The 14,808-nt window shown below is 33.7% G+C and overlaps 1 protein-coding gene and 1 long non-coding RNA gene across 2 annotated transcripts; both read right to left on the bottom strand.

Moving 5' to 3' along the window:
- Nucleotides 1–1,159: 1,159 nt before the first annotated feature.
- On the bottom strand, nucleotides 1,160–1,843 carry LOC120077108 (uncharacterized). The gene has a single exon (XM_039030993.1). It carries the CDS (start codon nucleotides 1,841–1,843, stop codon nucleotides 1,160–1,162), a length of 684 nt encoding a protein of 227 aa, XP_038886921.1.
- Nucleotides 1,844–13,583: 11,740 nt separating this feature from the next.
- On the bottom strand, nucleotides 13,584–14,596 carry LOC120091674 (uncharacterized). Its single transcript, XR_005485808.2, has 2 exons — nucleotides 14,425–14,596; nucleotides 13,584–14,345 (listed from the first exon to the last, which is right to left on the bottom strand). It is a non-coding gene; the product is annotated as an uncharacterized LOC120091674 (long non-coding RNA).
- Nucleotides 14,597–14,808: the final 212 nt, after the last annotated feature.

The raw sequence follows: 14,808 nt of genomic DNA, 5'->3' as shown, positions 1-14,808 counted from the left end.
TCTGGAGGCTGTCCTAGCATGGAAAGATGAAGACACGTATAAGAACTACGTCACCGGTAAATTTGATGTCAAATGGGCAGATGTGGATTTCGTTTATATGGCGATGAATATCAGTGACCACTAGATGATCCTTGCAATGGACATTAACAAAGGCCACATATTCGTGTTCGATTCACTTCCGTCATACACACCAATGACAAAGCTGGTGAATTGGCTAGAGCCATTGACAGTCACAGTACCATCCCTACTTCAATACTGTTACGTGGATCATTTAAAGTTGGACTATCCATAGCCCGTTGGAAAATATCGCGACCTATGAACGTCGACATACAACACGGGTCGCTTGATTGTGGCATCTTCGCAATCAAATTACTAGAACACCTGGTGACTGGTGCTGATTCGTCCGTAATCACTCAGGAGAAGATGAGCGGATATAGGATGCAGTTATCGTGTCAACTATGGGCAAACACTCCATATTTTTTATGTGTATAGAACATGTATTTTTTATTGTATTTTTTATGTATGTAAAAACATTTATTTTTTATGTATGTAAAATCATTTATTTTTTATGTATAATAGAGCTATTGCTCTTTTTATTATATAATTGAACGTGTATTTTTTATGTAAGTTCAAAGTTCAAAGTTCAAAGTTCAATATCATAATTTTATCAGAACATGCATAATTGAGCTACTGCTCTTTTCATTGTATCAATGGTATATAGAACATTATACGCTTTAAGGTTCAAAGTTCAAATATTGAGAGAGCGGGATTTTGAGAGAGAGCGAGATTGAAAGAGCGAGATTTTGAGAGAGAGTGAGATTGAGAGAGTATGAAGTTATTGTTTTTTATTAAAAGTATGAAGATTGAGAGAGTATGAAGTTATTGTTTTTTGTTACAAGTATGAACATTGGGAGAGTATGAAGTTATTATTTTTTGTTACAAGTATGAAGATTGAGAGAGTATGAAGATGGAAAAAGTATGAAGATTGAGAGAGTATGAAGATTGCTATTATAGAAATACTCCAGCTTGTTATTGTTTTTTTTTTTTTTTTACAAGAAAGTATGAAGTATGTGACAAGTATGTTACAAGTATGACGTATGAAAAACTGATCATTGGTATTTATAACAAATGAAATGTTACAAGTTAGTTACAAACTAAACTAGATGAGGGGTGTTTGTGTCACGGTCTCTGGCATTTTCAGCACGTCGCACGGTTGCAAGCGGTTCGTACAATTTTGGCAGTTATGCCCATAATTCCCACACCGACCACATTTCATTTGTTTACGAAATTTTCCTCTAGATGGTATTCTTCTCATTCTCCATCGCCTGACTTGTGGCACAAACTTCGGAGGAAGGATAATCTTTTCTACATATCTAGGAGGTCTCTTCCATTCAGATATATGGCCAAGTGGATTTATAGGCTCTGCATACGCAGTCATTAGAGAGTCCACTATATAAAATCGACTGCAAAGATTGTGGATGGGTATATTTCGTTCCTTGGCAGCAACAATTCCATGCAAAAACAGGATACCAAGTAAGTCGAATTCCTTACCCGTGCATTCCTTCTTGTGAAGATTGACAATACCGTCCAATCGATTATCTCGCACGTGTACCCGATAACAATCAATAGGCTCCACCCAATATCGTCTGCCCTTATCGGTCTCACTTGCAAATCGGGTTTCATAGTGGTCAGAGTGCAATGTCGTTCGAGATGCCCAGTAATTCCTCCATTCATAGAACCACGATTTGAGCATTCCTCTAACATGTTCAATCAAGCATACTATGGGCAATAGTCGATACTCTTTAGTTAACAAATTGAAACACTTTGCACTGTTGGATGTCATGTTATCATATCTTCGTTCTATTTGGTAAACCCGTGCCCACCTTTGAAGACCGATGTCTTCCAACTATTTCATGACAGCAACGTCTTGAAAACTACAGAGTTTGTCCCATTTTGACTGGAACTCTGTCATGCGAAATGCACTTGCTGCATCTCTAAATATCCCAACAACTGTGCTATCCTTAAAGTTTGTAACCAGATTTTGTTCTATATGCCATGTGCACAATCTATCAAATGACATGGGAAAAAATGCACGAATAGCATTGCCGATAGATACCATCCGATCAGACACAAACATCAGATTATCGGGTTCTTCGATACTGCATTTTTTACATAAACCATTTCCATGATCGATCAGTTTTATTGTCCACTATTGCATATGCCAGTAGGTATAATTGATTGTTCCCGTCCATAGAAACCGCATCCAACATGATGCCTTTGTATTTTCCTTTCAAGTGTGACCCATCAACAATAATACAAGGCCGACAGCTTACAAAACCTCTAATACAAGGCCCTAATGCCATAAACATATACTTGAAATGCACCTCATCTTCAAGTTTAATCTCAAAGACTGTACCCGAATTCTCTATTTTTAATGCTTCTCCATAAGCATGTAGTATGGAGTATGAGTATTCTGGAGTACCTCTAGTGAGAGCATACGTAGCTTCCTTGACATGCCACGCTTGATCATAACTTATGTTCACGCCATAATCTCTTCTCATATCCTCAACGATATGACAAGGTTTATAAATACGTCCTATTCCTGTGAACTTATCTTTAATGAGCTGACCAACAACCGTAGCAGTTGCTTGTTTATGGTCGTGATTCAGAATTCCAATGGAACATGTGTGCGAACTGCAGTACTTTGTGATCTTGAATATATCAGACCCTTCCATTTTGACTACAAGAAGACTCCACTTATATGTCTCCCCAATACATTTGATAGTGAACAGAGATTTGGTTTATTTTCTGACCTTAAATTCAAAATTTTTGTTGATGGACAGAATAGATAATCTCATTTTCAAGTCCTTTTTGCTAAAAAATAGTTAAATAACTTCAACGTCCTCTGTCTCAGATGAAGAAGTGCCAGGCATAATAAACTTTGTCCTATGACTTGAAGACACAGATGGTGGAACCACTGAAACTGTAGAACGACGCACATCTCCATGATTACGATCCATTTCATTCAGTCCTGTTGGTTGCTCATTCACATCTACTAAAGAACCACAATCTATATAATCAAATGTTTATGGTACAGTGTTGGTAGACAATGGAATATCATCCTCTTCCCGATGAAACTGATATGATTCCTCGTATTGTCTGTCCACGGTCGTGTCATCATAACTCACATTTCCAAACCCCATTCCAATGTTTTCACCCTGATTAGATTTCAACGTTACAACTATCTGAAGTCTACTAAGTTCTTCTTGCAAAAGAAGGAAGCGAGCATCATTATCATTCATTATGCATTGTGGAGGGGTTTCAAATTCAAGCTTATATTTAACCTTCAGTATAAGATCAAATTTTGAAGAACTGACATTTGTAACACGGTAAATGCAAGATTTAAGTTCTTCATACTTCAATATATGAGGCACAATGATTTTTGTCAACTGTTACCCAATATACGAACTTTCATTCTCATCCCAATCATTTCCATATCGAATAAGTAGACACTTTTCTGTCATCCTACAAAGCAAGAGAACATTTGTCATTAAGTTGTACAAGTAATTGAAGTGTACTCTCGCTTTCAATCTCGCTCTCTCTCGTATTCTTGCTTTCTCTCTTACTCTTCCTCTTCCTCTTTCTTACTCTCTCCCAATACAAAATTTCGTAATGCTATATTTCCAAAAATAACACAGCAAAAATAATTAAACAGACTCAAAATAATGAAACACCTTTCTGAAAAAGTTGTTCCATTCTAAAAAAGCCTCGTCTTGGAAATCCCCGTTCGAAAAATCTTCGTTCAACAAAATATCATCGAAAACCAGAGAAGTAATCACCTTTGAAATGGAGTTTGGAGTTTAAAGAAATCACCTTTGTATTGTGTTCAAGTATTATTGATTTGATTTGAGGCTTCCGTCGTGAAAATTGTCAAATCATTCTTCGTACACTGACGAGCAATCACATCAAACCAGGGAATTTCAAGCGAGAGTAAGAGCGTTTAATTAGACAAGAGCGAGATTTACCTCGTGAGGCTGGTGTAAGAGCAATTTATGTAATTTGGTATGACGATGATGTTAGCAGAGAGTCAATTAACATTATTTTTTAAAAATGGATCATTTGACATTTTGGACCCAAAAATTGGGTCATCTGTACAAATTTCCCAATGGTAGAGCATGACCATCATAAAAAATTTTAGTTGGTTAAGAAGAACTGCCACCAAAATTTTGCTAAACCATTTTAGCTTAACTACAACACAGATGAATCAAATTCTACAAAATATTACATGATTCGAAAAAAATTACATAAAATCTCGATCTTTGTCCTGGTCGAGATTACACTAAGAAAATTTTTAAAAAAAACGATAGTTTAGATGTACGATAAAGATGAGTTAAATTTTTATTAGAATCTTGGGATCAGTCTCGGTTGGGAATGATTGAAAAAAAAAATATTTCAACAAGTTTTCCAAAAGAATGCTAGTTGTAATAGATGAAAATGCTCGAGGGTTACTTTTTACATTTTTTCGATTTTTTTTTTGTATGGATGACTTTAATTTTGTAGCCATATTGTTGTTTATCTCAAAATTTAAAATTAATGAAGTATTGCCTTTCCTATTGTAAGAATGCATCAAGAGTGTGTTACTTTCCCTCCCTCCCTCTCTCCTCCTCCCTCCCTCGTGCTCTCGAGTTCAACTAATCCAATATAATAATGCTCTCACACGCTAGGGTTCTACCTCTCTTACTCCCGCATGCTCATGCTCTTCATCTCACTCCCTCATCCTCTTTCTCATTCTCTCTTCCACGCTTGTACTTGTCATTCTGAACCTTCACTAATGGTGTGCAAGAGATACAATATGGATAATTATCATGCTCCTAGGGCACTCTCACAATATGAAGATGGTTATATTTTATTATTTTAGAAAAATGGGATAACGCTATTATGAATACAAACTTTGGGTCATCTGTTAAAAAAATTAGAGATAGATTTATATTTTTATTAGTTAAAAAGTGTGATGAATTGATTATTATTATTTTAAAAAAATTTAAAAGTTTTGTGATGCTAAAAAAGTACACGATGTGACTTGACACAGTCCAAAAAGTATACTTTATAGTGCTTAAACACAAAATGTACTAACATTCAAAAGTAAGCCAACTCAATTAAAAAAAATGAAAAACTTAAGAAAGCCTTTTTGTAATGTTGTTGATGAGAAGCAAATCAAATCAATATGCATATATACATATTATTAGAAATTAATTTGGCCTTGATGCAAAGAACCCAATTATGATATTATTCTTCATGCCTTTTTTTGTTTTTTTTTTGGTTTTTTACTTTTTCAGATATGTACTTCACACTCCTTTGCAAACATCATCATTTTCATACTTGAAAAATGAAAAGGCTTATCTTGCTTTTTGAATCATGCATGCATTTTAAGCTATAGTAATAGGAGGAATTTTGAGTTTTGTACTAAGTTAATTAATTGTAATTAGGTCTATCAGTAATTTTATTGATTTAATGTTCCTACACGTTCGGATCTCGTATGAGCTGGGTTATGCTATGAGTGTCAAGTGGCCTTGACCTTTGACCTGCCTTTCCCTACTCTAGTTTCGAGATACTCTGAGTTGACTTGCATAAAATATCATTGCACCAATGTGGTGTCGAGTGAAAAATACTTGAAAAGTGCTTTCTTTGGCTTATATTTTTCCCCCTAATTTTATATGTTAATTGTGGGTTTCTATGTGTTTTTATATTAAATTATAGGTAACAAACATTTAGATGGAATATGAAGAGATTAGGAATTAGGTGAAAGAAAAGATTGACTTTGAAAGGGGTAATTAGATAAAAGACTTATAGATCTAGGTATTATGTTAATTTGTTCAAGAATCAAAGCAATTAAGTTTGGTAGACCCTTTGGTGAGAGCTATTATCTGGGACGTCTCTTTATTAAAAATCTCTATATTTGATCACTTTACTTGCTTTCTTCGAGTTAGTTTAATTTATTTGCATCAAAATTGAACCCTAATAGATGTGATGGTCTTCTCATTCACCAAATTGATAGTGACAACTGTTTCAATTTTGAGTAGACATCTAGCAAACCTCAATAGAAAAACAATCTCATAAACTTTTCACAATTAAGGATGAACATCAATATGAAATAAATAAATTTTTTTCCCTTTTCTATATGAATTTACAAATTGGTTGCAAAACAATGTAAAATAATTTAATTGCATGTGTTTAAAATTCAAAAGTTATTTTTTTAATATATTACTAATTTTTCAAGTAAAATTTGTGAATAATTATATTCATTTTACTTTTAATTCTATTCCATTAAAGTAAGGAGAGTATATGGAGAGTGGAAATTAGACGAAAATTAGTTAAATATTTGTGTTTCCGATAAATATTTTCGATTTGTTTTTGGGTTTTAACGGGAAAAGAAATTATCCAAACCATTGTATTTATATAGAAAATATGAGTTTAATAATATCTGTACAAGTTGGTTAAGTGACTTTGGAGTCCGCATGTTTCATCAAAGGCCCGTGATTGGATTCTCAGGGAGCGCATATTGTAATTTCAAATTTATTATCGTACTTTTCATATGGATTTTCGGCCCAAATTAGTTGGCCCATGGTCACTCACTAAGTATCCCATCTTTGATTAAATTTTTTATTTTTTTAATATATATATAATGGGGATGGGTCCCCGTGGAGACCCGTTTCCCCAGCAGAGAATCCCTGGTGGGGGCGGGAATGGAGAAAACACCCCGGACGAGGATGGGAGTCCTCGTTGCCAATCCTAGGTAAATGATTGCCTTTTAAACTCCCCTAAAACAAATTTTCAAATTTTCATTTTAAATTACTTCAATTCCCCTACTCTTGACCACTTTGAACTTGAAGGAAACTTTTGAACAATAATATTTCTCGAGTTGAGTTGATTAATTCTCTGAATTGTGAAACATGGATAATAATAATATGAGTAATCAAAACCAAAACTCCACTGGTACATTCGATTCCAACCCCTCCTCCTCTGTCGAGTTTCGATAAAGCTGGTCGATATGGAGCAGTTGTTTTTACCCTTTATTTCCTGTAAACTGATAGTCAAACACTGATAACACATCATGAATGAAAATGAAATTGAAGGAAATTTTATAATGCCCTGCATTTGATATTTATAAATCTATAAAAAAAAAGAAAAAAAAAAGAAAAAAATAGCATTTTTTTTAAAGATACTCGATCTGGCTTCATTGGGTACAAAGTAATTGATGAAATAAGTTGGATATCAGGCCAAGCTTCGTCATGTATTCATTAGGTATAAAAGCAAATGAGTTAAAATTACTCGACTAGGCTTCACCGGGTACAAAATAATTGTTGGAATAAGTTTGAAACTCGGTCGGGCTTCACCAGGTCTTCACCGGATATAAAATAAATTGATTGACTCAGTCTACCCGAGTACGGGATAGGAACCGAGCTGGGACTGGTCCAGGCCCGATAGAGTTAACTCTAGCCCGACCGGGCGCATAAAAAGTAGGAATACTGTTTGTTGGACCTGTGTTGTACCCGATCGGGTGGACGACCGCGCCAATTTTTTTCTTTTTAGTTTTTCTTTTCTTTTACTTTTTCTTTAACTACATTACATTAATACATTTTTATTATAAATTGTAGGAAAATGCCTCGCGTTTGGATTTGTTTCTGTGGTGTTTGGAATGAAAAGGAAAAGGATTACGATGGATGAGAGTTGTGGGGGTAATTGGTATTATTGTATGATTTTTTACATGAGCCCGGCGGGAATTGACGCCTAGTTGCATGGGCCCTACTGGGAATTAGTATTATTTTATGATTTTTTGCATGAACCCGACGGGAAATTGGCACCTAGTTGCATGAGTTCGACTGGGAATTATATTATTTTATGATTTTTTACATGAGCCCGGTCAGGAATTGGCACCTAGTTTCATGGGCCCATCTGGAAATTAGTATTATTTTATGATTTTTTGCATGAGCCCAACCGGGAATTAGTCCTTAGTTTCATTGGCCCGACCGAAAATTAGTATTATTTTATGATTTTTTGCATGATCCCGATCGAAAATTGATGCCTAGTTGCATTGGTCCAACCGAAAATTAGTATTATTTTATGATTTTTGCATGAGCCCGATCGAGAATTGACACCTAGTTGCATGAGCCCGCCCGGGAATTCGCCCTGTATACTTTGGTGATTTTCTGATATATCCTTACCATTAACTACAAAAACAATCTAAGTCAACTATAAATTTTCATTCACCGCTTCCACTATTAATTACAAAAAAAGTTTACGAACCTCTAAAATCATGTTTTATTTGCCCAAATCTGAATGATATATTGTCTATAAAAATATGTCATTCTATTTTGTGTTAAGATGCCCATTTTGGACCCGATTACATCATATTTGAAAATTTTACATGTGAACATACCACAATCACCACTCTCATATTGTTCAGGCACAAAAGCATCTCGACTTACTCCAAACAATAATATAAGTCCACACAAACAAGCACCCAGTGCATCCCATAGAGGTTGAAAGGCATGTAAACAACATCAACGTTGCTCCAAGGTACATTATGGTCAGTGTGTTTACCATTGACATACTTTAATATGTTCATCGCCTTACTCCAATCGATAGTATGACGATCGTGTCTTAGGAAGTTCTAAAGCAATGAGAAAATCAGACAATGTTGATTGCATGAACCTATGGAATAATGTATATAACGTACTGATAGGGTCGAAGTTTACCGTCGCCCATAAACCCTTGCTACACAAATAAAATTTATAAATCACCAAACGAACGAACTACTTATACTAACTGGTAGTACAAGCTGCAAGTTCGGGGTTGAACCTTAGGGAAGCGCGGAAGATTAATTCATCAAACCGCATTTTCAGTTAAAGTGATAAATGAGGAGGGGTGGATTGATAATTTAAAGTGCATGAAAATAAAATGCGAGAAAAAAAAATAGAAATGCAATTAAAGGAAACGATCTAGCTTAAGGGAATAAAAAATGACCAATGTAATTCTTGTTCATCGAGATGTTTAAATACAATTTAGTTTCTTGACTATGCCTACCCAATTGATTGGAATCCCATGGTCCTAATTACCTAGTTAATCAACATGCATAGAAAATGAATCCATTCCATACAAATTAACGAATCACAATAAGTTCTAGGGATAACGCTAGGCTGGGTGTTCGACTTCCAACGTCTAATCAAACATTCAATACGATTTCTCTCTAAGTTGATAGGAGCAATACTATTCTTTTTAGGCAACATATCTCAGGCCTAATGAATCGCAAGTCTATCTAACCTATTGCTTCCAATGGGATTAACCTATAATTTCATGTTACATATTAGAAGTCAATCTCCAAGCATTAGAGTCACACAACAAATTCATTTGTTGTCAATCAATAATAAAATCATGCAATTCATGAACACAAAATTCAGATTGAAACCCATAGATAAAAAAAAAAGATTACATTCAAACAAAACTCCCAAAAACTACATTATTCCAAAATCCCCTAAACTAGAAAATAGCTAGAACATACCTTCCCATGGAGATGGAAAAGACAAATCCTGATATCGTTCCATTAGTTACATGAGATGGGGAGAAAAATGGAGAAAAATACAAGTGGAGAGGTGGGAAGAGGAGAAATTCAGCTTAGGAGCCGATTGGAGGTCCCTTTTCCACCCTAAATTGAAGTTATATATAGCAGTCATCGGAGCGTCGCGATGCTGCAATGCTGCGAGCCTTACACGCGTGCATCCATCAGTCATAATCTGGAGTGTCATGATGCTACTCTGTGCTCCAATAACGATTAGACCTTGTAGCATTGCGCAACGCTCATTTGGGCGTTGCGACGCTTCGTCCATGGGCTTTTTTTTATCTGTTCACGTCCTTTTGAAGTATAGTTGCTTAAATTAGCTCCTACTTACTCCAAATTAACCCAAGATAGCTAGTAATGATGGATTCTACCTCCAAGATGCTTGATACGTGTAAAATCACTAAATAAATACATTAAACATAAAAGCGACCTAAAATTAAGAAGAGGAAAATAGAAAATTTTTGGTGTTATCAAACACCCCCAACTTAATTCTTGATCATCATCGAGAGCAAGGTAGAATCACATATTCACACAGAAAATTATGCTTGCTCAATCACATAGGTTGTTACTCTAGTCTCGACTCTCAACCGTCTATAAGGATGAGATTTGCAATAAAAAAATGAAATCCAATTACAATCAATCAACGAAGCACATTTAAAAATGAGTCTAAAACTACTCGTGCATAAGTGAGTCAAAAGCCTTACTAATTAAACTCACAAAATCTGGAATGGTTTTATAAGGCTCTTAATTCATTTTTTCCTACATTGACTCGAAGGTTCAAAAACCAAGATTCCTAGACTCAACTTTGTAAATGTACCCGAATGCATAGTGGGACAATTGGAGGGGAAATCAGTGATTTAGCAGGAGTAAATTTGGTTACAATGTGGTGAAGAAATGCTTGAAAATTGGTTAACAAAAGGAAATTGTCAAAATCATTATGAAATTAGCCCATTCAATTGACTTTCTTAATGTTGCTCAAGATTCTTTTGGCAACTACATTATTCAATCTGCACTTGAATAAACTCATCCTACGGTAACATTATCCGACTCCCTCTCTCTCTCTATATATATATTATCAAAGGCTTATTAATTAAATACAAAATTGAAAAATTTCCCAAATTACTTAATGCTTTTAACTAAATTAATATGAATTATATGGTACCTAATTGACTAGGTGTCAAGTTTGATTTAATGCTTTGTTGGAGAATATGGCTTTGAGGAATGACGAATTTTCCGAATAAATTGACCAATTTTTTGCATGAAAATATATATTTGTTTGGTATTCGTATAATCAATTTTATATGTAGATTCAACTTTACCCTTGGATGGAAGTTTGGTAAGACTTGATTTGTCCCTTCTGCTATTTAACTCTTACTATCCAAATTAAACAAACCCTTCCCACTGATTACCTTTTTGTTGAAAATTTGGTTGTAAAAATTTTTTAGAATAGGAAGTCAGTTTTATTTTGGTGGTTCTTGACAACTCGACCACACTCATATCCAACCATCCAAAAGAAACGAGTTTGAGTGGATCATTCAGGTCTTCCTTCTTGGCTTTGAAGGTTCCAGGATCTATCTTTCTAGTTATCAAAAGAAAAGTTTCATAATAGCATAGCCGCTACTCTATCTATGTCAAATCAAAAAATAAAGGAAAAAACTCCCCAAAAAATTTTTTCGAGGGGGAAATGAGAGATATTTTGTTCCACCACAAAGAATTATTTGATTTTTGCATTTCAACTAATTTGACGTGTACCAATTGTTCCAAAATTGGCTCAAGTTTTGTTTCATGTTAGATGAAATTCTAGTGATTCCTCTTCCGACCCTACAAATCACCAGGACCTTTCCATGTACCCATCAGTTTTGATAGCAAGTTCATTAGATAGAGTTTATACGACCCTCGAACTAGGGTTCAATGGATAGATAAGGGAGAGACAGAAGAAGGGAGGGAGAATTGGAAAGAGAGAAGGGAAAAAGAAAAACCCATCTCATATTTTTTTTTTTTTTAAAAAAACTACATTTTTATTTCAGTTTTGGGTCTCGTTTTTATTTGGTTCCTAGGTTTCAAAATGTGGGCTGGACTTAAAATTTTGCTACTTCTGCAGTCACAAAAAGTTTGAGTTACAAGCTTAATTATCATAACCTATTTTACTCATTTTACAACCAGCCTAATTAGATTTCTTCTTAATTATAGGGCTAGTTGCATAAATGGAATTCAAGCCCAAAATAATAGAATATGTAGTACAATGATAAAATAATTGTATATATAGAACAAAAATGGTAAAAGACAAAAAAATTCATGTCCAACCACCATTTTGCGTTTTGCTTTCTATTTTTCTCAAATTGAAAGTTATCACTGATAGCTGCTATTAGTGATAGCTTTCAGTTTGAGAAGTGTGCTGCTGGTGGCTATCACCTCTAGCTTCTATTAGTGGGATTTGAGAAGTGTGCTATTAGTTACTATCATTGATAGCTTTCAAGTGTGCTATTAGTTGCTATCGTTGATAGTTACAACCAGTGATACTACTATCAGTGATAACTTTCTATTTAAGAAATGTATTATCAGTTACTATGACTAATAGTTGCTATTAGTGATGCTGCTATCGGTGAATATCACTGATGGTTGCTATCAGTGATAACTTTCAATTCGAGAAATGTGCTATCAGTTGCTAACATTGATAGCTGTTATTAGTAATGATGCTATTAGTTATAGCTTTCAATTTGAGAAATAGTCTATCAATTGCTATCACTAATATGTTTCTATCAATAATAGTCAAATAGTGGCTATTGCTGATATATTTCTATCAATGGTAATGTTTTAATGTTTTTTGTTGTTTGAATTTGATATCATATTATATTTATTTGTAAATAATCAGAGTCTTTTAATTAATTTGTTGATACATGTAGTGTGTTTATATGTCGTTATTATGCATATAGGTATAGAATGATATCCTTCTACATTGATAGTCATAAAGGATATCATTGATAACTACTGATATTTTCTATTGCTATCAATGTAAATGATATTAGTAATAGTATTTATGTACTATGTAATGTTTGGAGAGATGAGGAGATTGGGGAGATAGAAGCAAAAATTGGAGAAAAGAAAGAAAATAAAATAAATCGGAGAAAGAAAAAAATTTAAAAAATTGGAGAAAGAAAAAAATTAAAAATTGAAGAAAGAAAAGAAAGTTTTAAAAAAATAAAAGCTCGGAGAAATAAAATAAAATAAAATAAAAAAGGAGAAAAGGAATGATTTTTTTTAAAAAAAAAAAAAAAAGAAGAAGAAGGGAAGAAAGGAAAGAAAAAAATTGGAGAAAATGAAAGAAAATTAAAAAGTTATATAAAAAAAAAAAAAAAAAGAAAGAAAGGGATGAAGAAGACATGCAATAAAACAAAGGAGGAGAAATTAAAAATGAGAAAAATTCAAAAGTTCTTATATATTTATAAATATTATAAAGAGGTACTATATATATATATATATATATATATATTGTTGTATTGATTACAAATATCCTAGACGAAATTGGGCTTATCTTTGAGTTAGTCATGGGCTTTTCAGTTGTTGAAAGATTGACGTGGGGTCTCTACTATGATTGCAATTGATTCAATTATTACATATATTTGTTCACAGATATTTCTATTTTATTTTATCATATACTAAAATTCAATTTGTCTTTAAAAATATTGGTGTGTACTTAAATTGATTATTGGTAAAATAATGACTAATAATTTGACAATGATTGAACATAAGCTTAGACGAATTGTTAAATTAATTGAAATCTATATTTTTTTAATTTTCATTTAATTTCTAAGATTCAAGATGTTAAATTTTTACTTTTAACATTTGAATTTTGTTTCAATTTGATAATTTTAATATCTATTTTTTTTACCTCGATCTTTTACTGAATACTCATTGTGAATATTTGTATTGATAAATTTATAGATAACTAAAAGAATTATGATTAACTAAAATTTACTTCTTTTGACAACCTTATATAGAATGGAAGAAGTATCAAACTTCTAATTTCGAAGTTGATCAGAGTCACCAAGTGCTTCTAAAACAACCTTAAAGGTCCCAAACAAAGAAATTGAAAAGGCCTAAACCAAGCTTTTTTTTGCCTAAAACTCACCATACAAACATGAGTCCTTAGTTTGAAAAAAAAAAATAGTTATAAATGTCCTTGAGGTCCACATCTTGTAGACTAGGGCATTACAAAACCAATTTGGCCAAGTTCTCTTGTCTCTTCGACACTAATTTCTGCGAAATTAGTTATGGCAAAAAATAATATGTTATGGCATTTGATCTTTAGGCAAAAACGATATGTTATTTGATCTCCTTCCGCCGTGGAATTTCTAGTTATATCAAAATTTGAATAATGGAGGAGTCCAAATTTCAACTAAAATAATGGGTTTTCCATTCTGATTCTGCAACTTTACACCATATCTTCCATCCCACCACAACCCATCTTTCTCTCTTTCTCTCTTTCTCTCTCTATCCATTTATTTCCTCTGTCGAATCTTACCCGCTCCATAACCAGTAAAGGCTATGGAAACGAAACCCACCTCCACCTCCCTCCTCTCTGGCCCTTCTCGCTTCTACACTTTGAGGTGTTTTGTTTATGATGATGAACTTCGTAAGCAAGAGAACTTAATTTTCCATCATTTTCTCACCATTGAGACAAAGAAAAAAATCATAGTGCTTAGAAGACTTAAAAAGAAGTCTTCGAACACTGAAAAATTGGAGAATGAGATTTAAAATCAAGCGAAAACAAGTGTAATAAGAAAACTAAAATAGAGTCCAAAACTCACCAGCGGAAGCAGCGGCAGCGTGAAGAATGAAAAGAGAGTCTGAAGAGCGTGGTAAAACGTACAAGGCAGCAACAACATGAAAGCATAGGCGTCGTGAAGGCAAACCCTAGATTCATGATTTCGCGTAGGAGATGCTTGAGTGGAGGGTTTCACGTGTGATGTTTGGGAAAAAACTGAAGAGGTTTCACGATTTCCGGAGCTTTGTTTTGTTTGAGAGGGAAAAGACATAGATTAATAAACCATAACTTACTTGACGTTTATAATGCGTTGAGTAAAAATGGGATAAAAAAATTCAGAAATTTCTGTCAATCTCTGCGTTTTTCATTATTCTTAACGTTTTTCATCAAATTTATATGTTACTTGACATTTTTTTTTCTATAAAAA

The sequence above is a fragment of the Benincasa hispida genome, chromosome 1 (assembly GCF_027475165.1).
Source record: "Benincasa hispida cultivar pf3 chromosome 1, pf3_genome.v1.1, whole genome shotgun sequence".
Lineage (NCBI taxonomy): Eukaryota > Viridiplantae > Streptophyta > Magnoliopsida > Cucurbitales > Cucurbitaceae > Benincasa > Benincasa hispida.
This window is presented reverse-complemented; position numbering and strand designations above follow the sequence as displayed.

Coding starts and splice junctions, on each gene's coding strand:
- LOC120077108 (XM_039030993.1), bottom strand. CDS start 1,843: ATGACATCCAACAGTGCAAAGTGTTTCAATTTGTTAACTAAAGAGTAT.